The sequence below is a fragment of the Bolinopsis microptera genome, chromosome 2 (assembly GCF_026151205.1).
Source record: "Bolinopsis microptera isolate Bmic1 chromosome 2, MBARI_Bmic_1.0, whole genome shotgun sequence".
Lineage (NCBI taxonomy): Eukaryota > Metazoa > Ctenophora > Tentaculata > Lobata > Bolinopsidae > Bolinopsis > Bolinopsis microptera.
The window spans coordinates 9,087,784-9,101,710 of NC_087073.1; the positions used below are offsets into that span (position 1 = coordinate 9,087,784).

The following is a 13,927-nucleotide window of genomic DNA, read 5'->3' on the forward strand; positions in this document are numbered from 1 at the left end:
ATTTTTTGCAAAGTTCAGTTTTAAAAACCATGGCCACCAGCTTCAAAATACCTTGTCTTGCATCGTGAAAACTCTCATGTTTCATCTTAACTCTGAATCTGATTAATAAACCATTTCAGATATTCCGAGACAGCCCCAAATCAGGGGATGTGTACGTGTTAACAAACGACTGGATAACGTTCCTGCCCCTACAAACTGATTGTTCAGTTCACACCACGTGTCAAAGCTGCTCAAATGCGTTTCCCGGTTGTGGCTGGTGCGTTAGTCCCACATTACGATCCACCTGTACTCGTTCCGATCAGTGTGCCTCTAAGTCAAGCTCTTGGCAATCAGCTTTTGAACGGTGTTCCCCTCTTGCTGACTTCAAAATCAAACCTACGGTAAATTTATTTCAATTGTTCGGGCTGCTCTTCGATTTAATTTTTATTGAACTCTCAGTCACTCAGTCACTCAGTGCTCACTACTCGTGTTGGTACCCGATTCCTCCGAATAACTAACATGCCCTCCCCCCTCAGAACATCACAGTATCCCACAAATCTCACGTGGTCCTCGACTGTGTCTCAACTACAAACGAAGGCAGCTACTGGATAAATGAGACCGGAGTTATGTCCGATGATGTCAGAATGCCCCTCAACGGATCCCTGATCATACCCTCCGCCAGTCAGACGGATAACGGGTGTTACATATGCGAGCTGAGAGGGGTGTCGGGGGTCGTGTCCACTAAAGCTTGCATCACAGTTCTCATCCCACCATTCTTTTATATGAGCAACGATGTCGAGACTAACGTAAGTCTCCCAAGTCTTACTTTTACACTTTTCTTGATATTTTTTGTGCCGTAAATATAGAATTAAAACGTGGAATGCTGTCTGAATGGCCCCTTTTAAGAATTTTGTATTTCTGTGGGCACTGCCATTCTTTTGAATGGGACTTGATAAGACCATAATCAAATTTCGTGTCTGTAACTAACATTACCGTACAATAATGCCCGATAAATTTCACATTTTAAGTTATCGAGTCAGAAGTCCTCACATACTAATTGTTAATGCATTGCTGGAGTTATTAGGGATATCCATTTGCCATTTAACACTGCCATCCAACCCTGAACTCTAAATCGGGGCAGCTTGAAACTGGCCGGAAGCTCGTGGAAGTGTCACGCTGTAAAGTTGCCTAGGAAATATTCACCGCCCCCACGGAACATGAGCCATTGTTACTGATATGTGATAACGGGCAATTCATCTATTAAACTTCCAGTCTTTAGGTCGCCAGTTTCCCGCTCACGACTTACGGCATACCGTCACTGTGAAGTGCAAAATGACCGTCTCCACGATAAGAAATGTAACATTTGTATTTCCTCTGCCCATTTAGATTAACACTTCCTGGTGATTGGTTACTAACCCTGACTTTCTTACAGAATAACCTAGTGGAGATTGAGAAAGGAATGGACGCCTCTCTACCCTGCAACGTCGGGGGCTCACCTACACCCACCATCATGTGGCACAAGGTACTTACGCAGCGAGATATTATTTAAATTTGTTGATACAAACCGTGATGTCATTAACTTATTCTCCGATCAATTTGTTGATTGATTACTGATCGTCACGTACCAATTGTCGTAATTGGTGATGCATGCTTTTGTTTCACATCGAAAATGTTTCCGTTAAGAACTAAAATTTGAAGAATTTAGATACATGAACGGCAGGAGTTTATCAAAAAATGAATTAAACACCGCGAATATCTCTGACAAATTTCTTTCCAACAGATGGGCAATCAAATGCTGCCGGAGGGAGCCTACCTTGGTACAGATAATGAGCTCCGGATAATTCGGGCAATAGAGGATGACCAAGGAGAGTACCAGTGCAGTGCCAAGAACTCAGTTGGAACGACTTGGAGTGACCCTATCATGCTGGATATTATTATAGGTAAATTAGATTAATTCTAATATTTCTGATTTTTGATTAGACAATACTGCAGACCTTATTTATACACTTGTTTTGAGACAAATAAACCATGGAAAATATCAATTATCCATAATATCGCGATCGCAAGTCTCATCTCCCCAAGTCTTTACCATTGAACTAACAGTTATTTCCTGCAGCGGGAAACCCAAAAGGAGACACAAGTGTACAGAGAAACAGTGACAGTAACAAATCAATGATATCCCTCGTCAGTACCGTCAGTGTCGTACTAGTCGTCATTGTCGTCTCAATCATTACTGCTCATTGCTACTGCAGACGCAAGAGCTCCAAAAAGGTGAGGCATTGTTCACTAAATGTTCAGTCACCAAGATTTTCTTAAAATTCAAAGTCTGATAGAATTTGTCAAGAGTTCAGAGGTATGGCACTCCCGCCAGATTACATGTCCGGTGTTTGGCCCTGATGTGACCCCTAAACAGTGAAATCAAATACTTGTTCTCTGTAATTTATCGGCTAGATTTCCCCCGGAAATTTGGAGCCCATCCAGATCAGCCACTCCCGTACATGACTCTCAAATAATTTGATCAGTGAAACCCAGTACCCAAAACAAAGACTGTCAAATACTTAACCAGGTCATTGATCTAGATACGGCCAAATTTTTCACTAATCGCAAAATTTTACTTCCGTACTTACGAGATAATAAAAGTAGAGTACTTGCTAAACCTGTATTTCTAATACCAATTCCATAACATGTGAGGAGACACGATATTTTACTTGGATCTAGAAAGTCTATCATACGGCGTGGTTGTTTAACCCAGAATTTACTTTCAGTTCGAACAGCTAGATCAGCGAGATGAGATACTGCCGGATACAGCACGTATCTTGACCCTAGGATGACCCCAATAGGATCTCTCAGAGATAACTCTTTGAACAGCATTGACGCAATGAGACAGTGTTACAGTGAAACAAGTACTCCTAGATGGCTTCCCCCACACAGTAAGTGTTTTGACATGGTGACAATTTTGGGCTATGAAGTTGTGTACCTCAATCTAAATTTTAAACAATATCTGCCTTGAAAATGTAATCTTTTGATTTTACAAAATATCAATTTAACTATTATTGAGCCAAGCTGACGACCGCCAACCTTTCAGCAATAATGTCAGCCCCGCTTGGTAGCGATAATATGCCACCGCCGCCCTACCAGCAGTACTTCCTGGAGCGACAGCTCATGAACAGTCTACAACCTAGAAGCTTCTACGAGAACGTTACGTTACAGAACAGCTATATGACTGCTCAACCAGGAGGGTTTCCCCCACAACCACCCTCTCCAACTGAGCAGGTACCCATCTCCTTCAACCAAGAGCTCCCCTACGCAAGAGTGGGTACAGGGATGATCAAGAGTAGGAATCCAGGATACTACTTTCCTTACAACCCGAACAATATGAACACATCTCAATCTCAACCTACTCCTACCCCTATCTACTCTTCAGCCGCCTACCTACCCAACACCATGAACATTACAAACTCTAGACCAATGCTGTCTAACCCACTAGAAAACAACTCTTTGTTGGGCAGGCTGCCAATGCACGGTTCCCCTCTAGGACAGCACCAACCAAGAACTCATGTATACGATGAAATTGTGGTGCCGGAGGAAATTCTCCTGCACCCTGATCAGAGGTTACCAGGAGTGCTGTCACCGGCTGGTGACAGAATAGCTACACCAGGAAGTGACACATTGGTCAGCTCGCCCGACGACATGTCAACTAGTGACAGACTGGTTTTGCCGCCCCTAGACTCGTTAGAAAGGCCCCCCATCCCTCCTCGTCCCACCCGGACTCCATCCCGGAGTCCGCCTGCTATTCCCACTTCTATATGTGAGGAGCAGGTCGGCTGAGGGACTCACTTTAGGACAATTATAGTTCATCAGTTCATGTTATGTTTTGTTGTTTCATATCTCGAGATTGTCGGTTCTGGAAAATGCGAAGATTGCTAGACAGTGGTTGTTGTCAGCTAGTAGCATGTTATTGACGCAAGAAAGGCGCAGCAAACTTGACTTTTCTCTGGAAAGAGAATAAGACTGCGAATCTTAAGACTGTTTTTACGATTTTGATGAATTTAATGATCGATATTTTGATGTGTTGATTGTATTGATAATTTCAAGACTCTATCATCATTTTATTTGTTTATATATGAGGTTGCTGTGATGTTACGAGGCGAAATTAAAGTTTTTACCTCTCCTGTTTATTGTTTATAAAAGGTCTTGCTAGATAAAATGGAAAACGAACTTCCTAGTAGACCTAAAACTAACCCAGTAAATTTATCATCAATTGTATTTATTTCTTAGTTAAATCTTGATTCATTACACACTAATTATTAACGTTTTAGTTGAACTTTAGTCCTAAAATTTATTTGTTTATATTCATATTAACTGTCTTTTGATTTATCATTTAGGTATACTTTAGGTTTTATAAAGTCCTAACACATTGCATAATTGACTGATATTGCATTTTGTTTGGACACGTGGGTGTTGAACATATTTTTAGGCTCGGAATGCCAGAATGAGACTAAGCAACAGGCTATACAATTAACCGTTTTGTTTTATTCGTTTCACTCTGTATCTGCTCATACAGCGTTTATGTTTTCTGTTTTTTTACTGCTTGATATGTAAATATACACATTTCCCGTCATGTCCCTAATGATAGTTAAAATCAAAAATGTTAAATTATTTATTTTTTTACAATTACAAATTCTGAGTTTTATTTCTTGATTCCAAAAACATAGAAACGATGGAAATTTTTGAACGAAAAGCATAACAATAATTTATATTTTTGGTATTCAATATCAACAATTTCGGAATGGCAATATCCATCACACGATAATCAGATGAATATCAATAAACAAAAAGTCTAGCAATTTTCCAGCACACATTAAGAAAATAAAGCCTTGCTTTTCAATTAGCCATATTGAAACGAGAAATCTTCTAGAAGATCGAGGTCCTAATAGAAATATTAGACAATCTTCAAATAAATGTTATCTCATCCACTTCTGTTGTCTACGTAGTTTCATCAATTGAAATCTTCAAATTAATGGAATTAAATTGGCGGTCCAGCTAAACGGTCCAGCTTACTTAAATTGAAGAAAAAAAACCAAATCCTGTATTATAAAGTTATATTATCAGCATAAAATTTGTTTTTCCTACACACATGCAGCCCATAGAAAGTCAAAAATACATTAAACCGTTTATTATCGATCGTGTTTGGTGGAAATCCTAACAAATTTCACGATAATTAATATTGTTTCAAGACGCCTCTTCCATAGCATCAGGAACTTGAGTGTCCCCGATGAAAAGACTGTAAATAATACCTTCTCTTCTTTTTCCTGATGTTACTGCTCTTATCACCGCTGGTTGGGTATCGATCATAAAGTGAGTCTCTGTTCCGTTCTCAGTAAACTCACCCTGGAAGGATATATATGTATGAGATATTAGATATGGGATAAAATGTCTGGAATATAACAGAATAGTCATGGTATATTTTGTCAAACACACTTTTTATAAAACATATTAATTATACGAAGTTGCAAGTTGATAAAACAATCATTTAATAAAACAAGAGTTTGGTTGGTGTAACTGCAAATCTTTGCCCATGTCTTCATATGGAATAAAGGATTTCATTGGTTAAGCAGAGGTTGACTCACCATAGCATCGAGCTTTTGTCCGTCTAACCACACATTAAGACTGTCTCTCTCTGAAATATTAGATATTTTAAACAAAACTATAACATTTTATTTCCAGACGCTGTGCGCGCTTGTGCGCGCAATACACTGACTGCCGAAAAACGTTTTTTCTATTATAAATTAGACTTCGCCGCGTTATTTTCCTTAAAGTTTTGGATTGTAATACAGGTTGTAAATTTGAAGGCCAATATACAGTAGTAGTTTTTATAAGCACGTTAGGCACATCTAGACTTGCTTTCAATTTCAAGTAGAACACATGACATAGTCTGCGCGAATATTCTTCATCCAGCGACCTATATCATGAGATAACGAATCAAGCTGAGAGCTATGAAATTAGTTATTGAATTCTGAGAATTATTAGTGATAAGGCGATGTTAATAACAAAATCAACGGGCAACGAGTGAGGCTGACGTTGACACTGTGCTCCCTGGCCCTGTTCCAACACTTTAACCATGACTCGTCACGAGATTAATTTTGAAGTTCGGAATTGTCAATTGTGATGTCTGGAGGCTTGGAGCAGTAGCAGATGCTAAGAAAATTTGACTATATTTTTTAGTGCGGTTTAATAAAATTGGCCCCAAGTATTTGCGGGAGGTGAGAAACTATTTGCACATGCCAGCAGCTCATATACTTGATAAGCAGCTGATTACCCGTTACTGCAAGCGGACTTGTTAGAGCTAGTTGGGAGTATGATCAGATATTTCAGCACTTTTTTGTTTGTTAAATTTTAGTGAGATGGTTCCAGTCAACTTTTTGCATATCTCGAACTAAAGTTCGGACTTGCTTGATTTAGGCAAGCTTATTATTGGTAATAATCAATGTCATGTGTATAAACAATATAATTACTCCACCTCCTAGAAACGCAATCTTGGGGGTGGCCGACAACTGAACCCAATTGAACATAATTCCCACTTACCAATCAGCTTGATTGGTTAGGGTTGGGGTTAGGGTTAGGGTCAGGGTTAGGGTTTGGGTTAGGGTTAGAGTTAGGGTTAATCTAAATGTCTTAATTGGGTTCAGTTGTCCGGTAGCCAATATTGGTTCTTAATGTGACAGAACGTGGGGTCCTCAGTGGAAGTAGTAAATACTTTACATATTATACATCCTGGTATATACTTAATTTATAAGGTATTACGAATATTCTTCGAAACAGAATATAAATTATTGTTTAGAATTTGCTCTTCGTCGAACATAGTAAAATTCAATTTTTTGACATCTTTGATTTGATTTGACTTCAAGAGTAAGTCTCGGGCACAGCCTCAGCAACACTGGACTGATATTGAACGTGAATTGCCGTTTTGACAAGCAATACAAAATTCAGCAATAAAAAAGACAACAAAGTAAATTTAGCATGTAAGAGCTTTTAAGATTTCAAATGACACAGCTTGACAAAACTCATTAAACATTAATAAAGTTATACCATGAGAGATTTTAGCTCTGTACAAAATACAAAATCATGAATTATTCTTCAGTTAATTTCAGCTTCAAATTGTACCTAACCCTCAATCTATTTTCTTATTTTTAAGATTCAAAATCTTACGAGCACGTCCCCGATTCCATTATATAATCAGTCGTTCATCAAAAAGTGACCCAGAATTTAGGTCTAACGCACATAACATCATACAAAACAAACACTTCAGGATCCGCTACATTGTTTACACAAGACTGATAAGGACTCCCATCCTCTGATACGGGCGGCTTTGTGTCCCCTGGTTTACCTCTACAGTAATTCGCCACCACCACCTCACACAGCACGATATCACGTGACTGCGAGAAGTGGAGAGCGTATGATTCGTCACGTGCCAAGTGGAGACCAGTTCCGTACTTCTTCATAAGAGGAGGTGTGTCGTTCAGGAGGAGACCATGTTGGGCTACAGCCGTGAGGTCGGTCCCCACAGCAGGGTGGAACAAGTGTAGGGTTTTGTTTTCTTTCAGCCTTTTTGAGAACTGTTTATCTAACAAGTTAGAGGACACAGATTGGATCTTCGTTGGATTTTCATCTGATTTTAGACATGACATGACAAACTCCTGCTCATCTTTAGTGGCCTCCCTGACACAAGTGTGGTATTCGTGATCTGGATCCTCCTTGCCTGTCACAATTCCCGCACATCTCGGTACAGAGCGGTGTATGGGTCTCCTGCAAATCTTCCTGATGTTTCTGCAATTATCCTCCTTCATCTGCATCCCCCCGAACAATAGCACAAAATCAGAGTCTGATATCTTGAAATGCTGTTTCTCACTCCCGTTAAGATAGGCTGTCTCTATCACGTGACTTGGCAACTCAAGTTGAGGAGTGTGTTTACCTTGAGTTACACAGGACGGGAACTCATGCCACACGTTATCCATCTCCTCCCAGTGCCAGTGGTAGGCAGTTGCCAGGGAGCCCAGGTGTCGTCCTCCATGTACTGGACCCGTGGACATACGCCGTATCCGGAAATCTCCATCCATCATAGTCATAGTAGGGAAGTCTATGATAGCAATACTGCCATTAATCTTGATCTCCACTGTCCTAATAATAGGATTACAGTAAGCTTTCTCCAGGATCAGGACACTATCCCTGTCCCAGTTGTCCCAAGTAGCATCTTCTGTCATGTATTGCCACCAGAACGGCAAGTTTATGTGGTGAAATGGACACGAGTCACTTTTACCACACTTTCCCACCAAGTTCCACACACAAATCTCACAATCGTGGTTGTGTATTTTCGTGTCATTTTGCAGCATGTTCATAGCAATGGCTGTCACTGAAGTCTGAGAGTTGATAACTTGAAGGAGGGCTTTTGAGTCCATGCGTAGGCCCCCACAAGTATCGACTATCTTCCGATTATGCTTGGAATTCATATCATGGGAGTGGGAACAGGAGGCATCAAAATTCTTACAGTGTCCAGATGCGAACTTCTTGCACAGATGGAAAAAGAGACAAGGTCCAAGACATCCTGTGTCACTGTTGTAATATTCACAAACCTGCGGAAATCTCAACTGATCCGGGGTGCACTTCTCGAACAAGATCGGAGTTTCCGGCCGGATAATGAACTTTGTGTATTTCAGGAGACGTTTCAGAAGTATGGGACTGAGTTTCTGCAACAAAGGATATTTCTTGTAAATGACAGCATTGTCCGGGTTTTTACTGATGTTCTGTCTACACGTCTTGCACGTGCTGATCTTGCTAGGCCAGTGTGTACACACGTGGAACGCGCCACACTTACAGTCCTCATCACGGCACACCATGAAGGGTACCGAGATAACAATCCTGTTCTCCTTTCCTCGCTTGATAAGAGAGCAGTGATTGTCAACAAAGAGCAGTGGACCTCCTGCACCAGCTACAAGTTTGAAGTACTGTTTGTTTTGTCCGTACACCCGGTTGAAGAGTTGTAAAACATGCTGTTTTCCACCAACATCCAGCAGGCTGACCAACAGATCTAATTCCACTTCTTCAGCCATGTTCTAACCGAGGTTCTCCTAACAAACTTCCTGGTTTCTTGGTTTAACAAATTAAAGTGGACGATAAAGAAGATACACGCGTTAATACACGACTATAATTCACAAAGAGACAATGTATCGCTACGGCAGCTTGCAAGATGAATCGAAAAAGAACATGTTTGCAATTCCTTCGTGACTATAGAATCCGTGCTTGCCACCCGCCATCACACCAATGTTAGGTGCAATAGTCTGCTTCATAATCGTGATTATTTAACATTGTGATAATTTCGTGAACCATGTTGATCCATTGGCATGCACAATATTGCGAGTAATGGACTATTCCACAGAATTGAAAAAACGATAAACGAGACATGCATAATATTGAATAATTACTAAATCGGAACCAAATAGGGGCATACAAACTGGACTGCAATGTAATATGTAGTACCGTAAAGTACGCAATTCTTGGGCAAATTAGTGAATCTGTTGCCATGGGCACACTGTAACGGAGAAACTCGAGGGGGCCGGCATATTTACTAAGAGCTGACAATTAGGACACTGCTACTAGACCAAGAGTATGTAAAGAGCCGAGCATCATAGCATGCCTGCATAAATTATGTTCCGAACTGAATGAAACATAATATACCCCATGCAACTAATTTCTCGAATTTCAACTGTTAATTTTACAAATTTTAAGTGCGAACAATAACATTCGGAATAAGCATTCTAAATATGAATATGGGGTGTTAACATTGTTGCGAAACGTTCATTTTTTCAAAGTTTAAAGACCAAAATCGAATTGAGCATTGACCGGCACGGATGACTTTGAAGCATGAGTTTTGGGAATGAAATTAGCTGGGTGTTTTTTTTGGTGTAATATTTCAATTTGTGTTCAAATTTTGTTCGCATGATTTCAATTAATATTTTTCATTCGTCTTCATCCAATCATGCTCATGACTCTAAATGGTAATATAATATTTTGTCTGTTAGATTACATTAATCAGATAACTTGTAGATAAATTAACAGATTAATAAAACACAGATTAAATTATAACGAACCGAGGACGACTCTGTGAGGGTTTCCTCCTACTCGTGGTATCCACGTTCTACATACTTTCTTCCTGTTTTCAACAAATCTCTTCAAACTCTTCCCATCCACCTCCAGTATGTAGGTGTAACTAAGGGGAATTTAGTATGATTAATAGAATATATTTAACATTCAAGGGGATACTAATTTTGTTAAAGCTACATGGCAATTCTTATTTCTTCGTGATGTTCAACTAACTTTGTTGGTCAGCTCATTTAAGTTTTGCAAAAACGAAAATAACTTGGATAAAACGCTTAGTCGGTGTGCAACTCATAATTTGACAGTTATTTATTTACATAATCAATGTGAAATATTATGAACATAACTCGAAGCACACCTAGATCAGCACACCCCATGCAAATCAGCAGCAGAGCTGGTTTGTGTTTATAATTATAGACAAGTATTCGTGTTGATTATTGGACAAATACTACAGTTGAAACGCCATCCACGAAATTTCATGGTATTCCACCATAATACAAAGAGGAAATTCGATCACCATTTGTTGCCCACAGGAAGGACAGAATTAAACTCACTAAGATTGTTTGAAACTTCCTTCATAGTCCCCATGAAGGGACCTGAGAATTATATAATAAAAATCAATACAACAGGATTAACTATTTAATAATTGAATCTAGCGTCAAGAATCCATTTTCATACCACATTTTCATACCACTAGACAAAAAAAAATTGAAAATACCGATACCCAAAGCCGCACCGAACGGAATTGATTCATTATGGCACTTACTTAAGACCATTTGCTTCGATAATGACACAAGCTTTGTATTTCCCTATCAAGAAAGACTCCTTGCCAACAAGTTTAAACTGCCAGCCTGTGTTCCGGACTTCTTTACCGTCAACTAAAATAACTCTCCGGCCACTGGTTGTACCGTGCTGAAACCTAAGCAATTCAATGTTAATTATTAATTATTAATTAATTAGTTCAACGTTTATTAAAGAATCTATAATTGAAGTTAGCTATCGGAAGTTCTAGCCAATTGGTTGGTTCTTCTGGTCAGTGAGAGGAACAATCTGTAATGTAGTATAATATGTAGTTTAAATATAACTGTCTTTACAAATTCAAGTTAAATTTCAAAGGAGTAAAGACCGAATGTGGGGGTGCACACCTGACACAGTGTTTTCCATCGGGTAAGTTGAGATCCCACTGCGCTACATCATCATAACTTTCTAAGTCATTTGACATATCTAACAAGAAAACTGAGATGGATTTTTCAGATGAAGACAGCTTTAAATGATGATGATATGAAACCAAAATAAGGTACTGGGAGTCAAAATCCCGAATAGAATCGCAAAATCATATTGTCCCAATCTCTGTCCCATTTTCAGTTTTTGAATCTATGAAATTTCCAGGACCAAAATTTTACAGTTTTGACTGATTTTTGCACCCACAACTAACTAGTAAGTCAACTATAGATGCCATATGACACGATTGAGTTGCTGGAAGTTTTATTTTGGTCGGAGGAAGCCCACAGAAGATAGCTTACCAAAACGAAAAGTTGTATTTTCAAAATCCTGTCCCATTTTCAAATATGAAATTTTCTGAACACAAATTTGACAGATTGGATGAACTTTTTGCCCAGAAACCAATTAGTCAGTTAATTGATGATGGTATGAAACCAAATCGAGGTACTGGGAGTCAAAATCCCGAATAAAATTGCAAAATCATATTGTCCCAATCTCTGTCCCATTTTCAGTTTTTGAAGATGAAAATTCCACGACCGAAATTTTACAGTTTTGACTGACTTTTCACCCACAACCAATTAGCAAGTCAACTTTAGATGCGATATGACACGATTGAGGTGCTGGAAGTTTTATTTTGGTCGGAGGAAGCTCACAGTAGAAAGCTTAACAAAACGAAAAGTTGTATTTTCAAAATCCTGTCCCATTTTCAAATATGAAATTTTCTGAACACAAATTTGACAGATTGGATGAACTTTTTGCCCAGAAACCAATTAGTCAGTTAATTGATGATGGTATGAAACCAAATTGAGGTACTGGGAGTCAAAATCCCGAATAAAATTGCAAAATCATATTGTCCCAATCTCTGTCCCATTTTCAGTTTTTGAAGATGAAAATTCCACGACCGAAATTTTACAGTTTTGACTGACTTTTCACCCACAACCAATTAGCAAGTCAACTTTAGATGCGATATGACACGATTGAGGTGCTGGAAGTTTTATTTTGGTCGGAGGAAGCTCACAGTAGAAAGCTTAACAAAACGAAAAGTTGTATTTTCAAAATCCTGTCCCATTTTCAAATATGAAATTTTCTGAACACAAATTTGACAGATTGGATTAATTTTTTGTCCAGAAACCAATTAGTCAGTTAATTGATGATGGTATGAAACCAAATTGAGGTACTGGGAGTCAAAATCCCGAATAAAATTGCAAAATCATATTGTCCCAATCTCTGTCCCATTTTCAGTTTTTGAAGATGAAATTTCCAGGACCGAAATTTTACAGTTTTGACTGACTTTTTCACCCACAACTATAGATGCCATGTGACACGATTGAGGTGCCCACAGTAGAAAGCTTAACAAAACGAAAAGTTGTATTTTCAAAATCCTGTCCCATTTTCAAATATGAAATTTTCTGAACACAAATTTGACAGATTGTATGAACTTTTTGCCTAGAAAGCAATTAGTCAGTTAAGGTGACATACAAACATTTTGCAATCTACAGGAGGAATTACTGGGTTGGGTGCCAAATATACAAATAATCACTTAATTCAACTATAATCACTAAAATATATATTTTGATTTCCGCTTTTTACATAATGACATGATTGGTCATCTGGCCAAAAATATCATGGAATTCAGAACCTTTATTGGCACAAGCTACAACATGAAATACCGTTCTAAGTAATACAACATTTTGGGGTAAATCACATTTAGTATAATAATTTAATTTAATTTGTAAAGTTCGTAGATTACTCTACAGGGTCATCGAATAGTTCGACCGCCCTTGTTTTACAGTACACTACATTGTAGATGTTCTGAAGGAGTATCCTAAGATTCTTGATCTTTTGGCACAGGCACCCCTCCTCATTTAACCCTCAATCAAGTTTCCTATCATTCGGCTGAGTCGACCGAAGAGATCGCATAGATCCAATGAATCCTTAGCTACTCCCTGACTGAGTGAAACTGGGATTCGAACCCTGAACCTTCTGTACAGAAGGCGGAAGCTCTAACCACTAGGCCACCCAGCCATAGTAACTACAAACAACATACCCAACCTTACCATCCTCCCTCATTATTATTTTAAAAGTAAAAAACATACAACAGCAGTAAAATGGACAAAAATACTTACGATCTTAGATGTGAGATATAGTATTTGGGCAGAAAACATATTTCCACAGTTAGATTACGAAAAATGTATTCGTTATTAAAAATTGTAAACAAATGGTGGTAAACTGATGGTGTATAAACTTTAATAAACTAAACTATGTGTTAGGTGCATAGGAAAAATATTTCATATAGTATAAAGCTACAGAAATCAGTGACGAATATAAAGTTGGTTAAATTATTATATTGTATGTACAAAACACAATAAATATATATACACTAATAATTATAAATCTAGGCATTAAAATCTGAATTCTAAAGTAATCACATAAAAATGATAATATAAATGTGGCATAAAACATCACGATTAGATATAAATATTAATTACACAGTATTGAATAAATTATAAGGCTAATTCTACAACATTTAGCAAAAAATTTCAACCCTTTAAATCTATGGCGAATATAAAGTTGG

General features: G+C 38.4%; 4 protein-coding genes across 10 annotated transcripts in view; 2 read left to right on the top strand and 2 right to left on the bottom strand.

The window, feature by feature from the left end:
* The window catches only part of LOC134812045 (semaphorin-1A-like), a 32,114-nt gene extending 27,454 nt beyond the window's left edge, over window positions 1-4,660 (top strand). Inside the window, exons 11-17 of the mRNA XM_063819232.1 lie at window positions 120-380; window positions 516-785; window positions 1,412-1,501; window positions 1,760-1,919; window positions 2,096-2,250; window positions 2,745-2,909; window positions 3,065-4,660. Coding sequence (XP_063675302.1) covers window positions 120-380; window positions 516-785; window positions 1,412-1,501; window positions 1,760-1,919; window positions 2,096-2,250; window positions 2,745-2,810 — 1,002 coding nt within the window. The 3' untranslated portion in view covers window positions 2,811-2,909; window positions 3,065-4,660. The remainder of the gene's footprint in view (window positions 1-119; window positions 381-515; window positions 786-1,411; window positions 1,502-1,759; window positions 1,920-2,095; window positions 2,251-2,744; window positions 2,910-3,064) is intronic.
* Window positions 1-13,927, top strand: part of LOC134811538 (semaphorin-5B-like) — a 129,145-nt gene that overhangs the window by 65,155 nt on the left and 50,063 nt on the right. The gene's annotated exons all lie outside the window — the stretch shown is intronic.
* Window positions 4,707-11,368, bottom strand: LOC134812047 (fas apoptotic inhibitory molecule 1-like). The gene is made up of 5 exons (XM_063819234.1): window positions 11,277-11,368; window positions 10,898-11,050; window positions 10,125-10,243; window positions 5,610-5,659; window positions 4,707-5,370 (listed from the first exon to the last, which is right to left on the bottom strand). The coding sequence occupies exons 1-5, from the start codon at window positions 11,351-11,353 to the stop codon at window positions 5,212-5,214; spliced, it is 558 nt and encodes a 185-aa protein (XP_063675304.1). The 5' UTR covers window positions 11,354-11,368; the 3' UTR covers window positions 4,707-5,211.
* On the bottom strand, window positions 7,003-9,257 carry LOC134812046 (protein mono-ADP-ribosyltransferase PARP12-like). Its single transcript, XM_063819233.1, has one exon. The coding sequence runs from the start codon at window positions 9,084-9,086 to the stop codon at window positions 7,227-7,229; it is 1,860 nt and encodes a 619-aa protein (XP_063675303.1). The 5' UTR covers window positions 9,087-9,257; the 3' UTR covers window positions 7,003-7,226.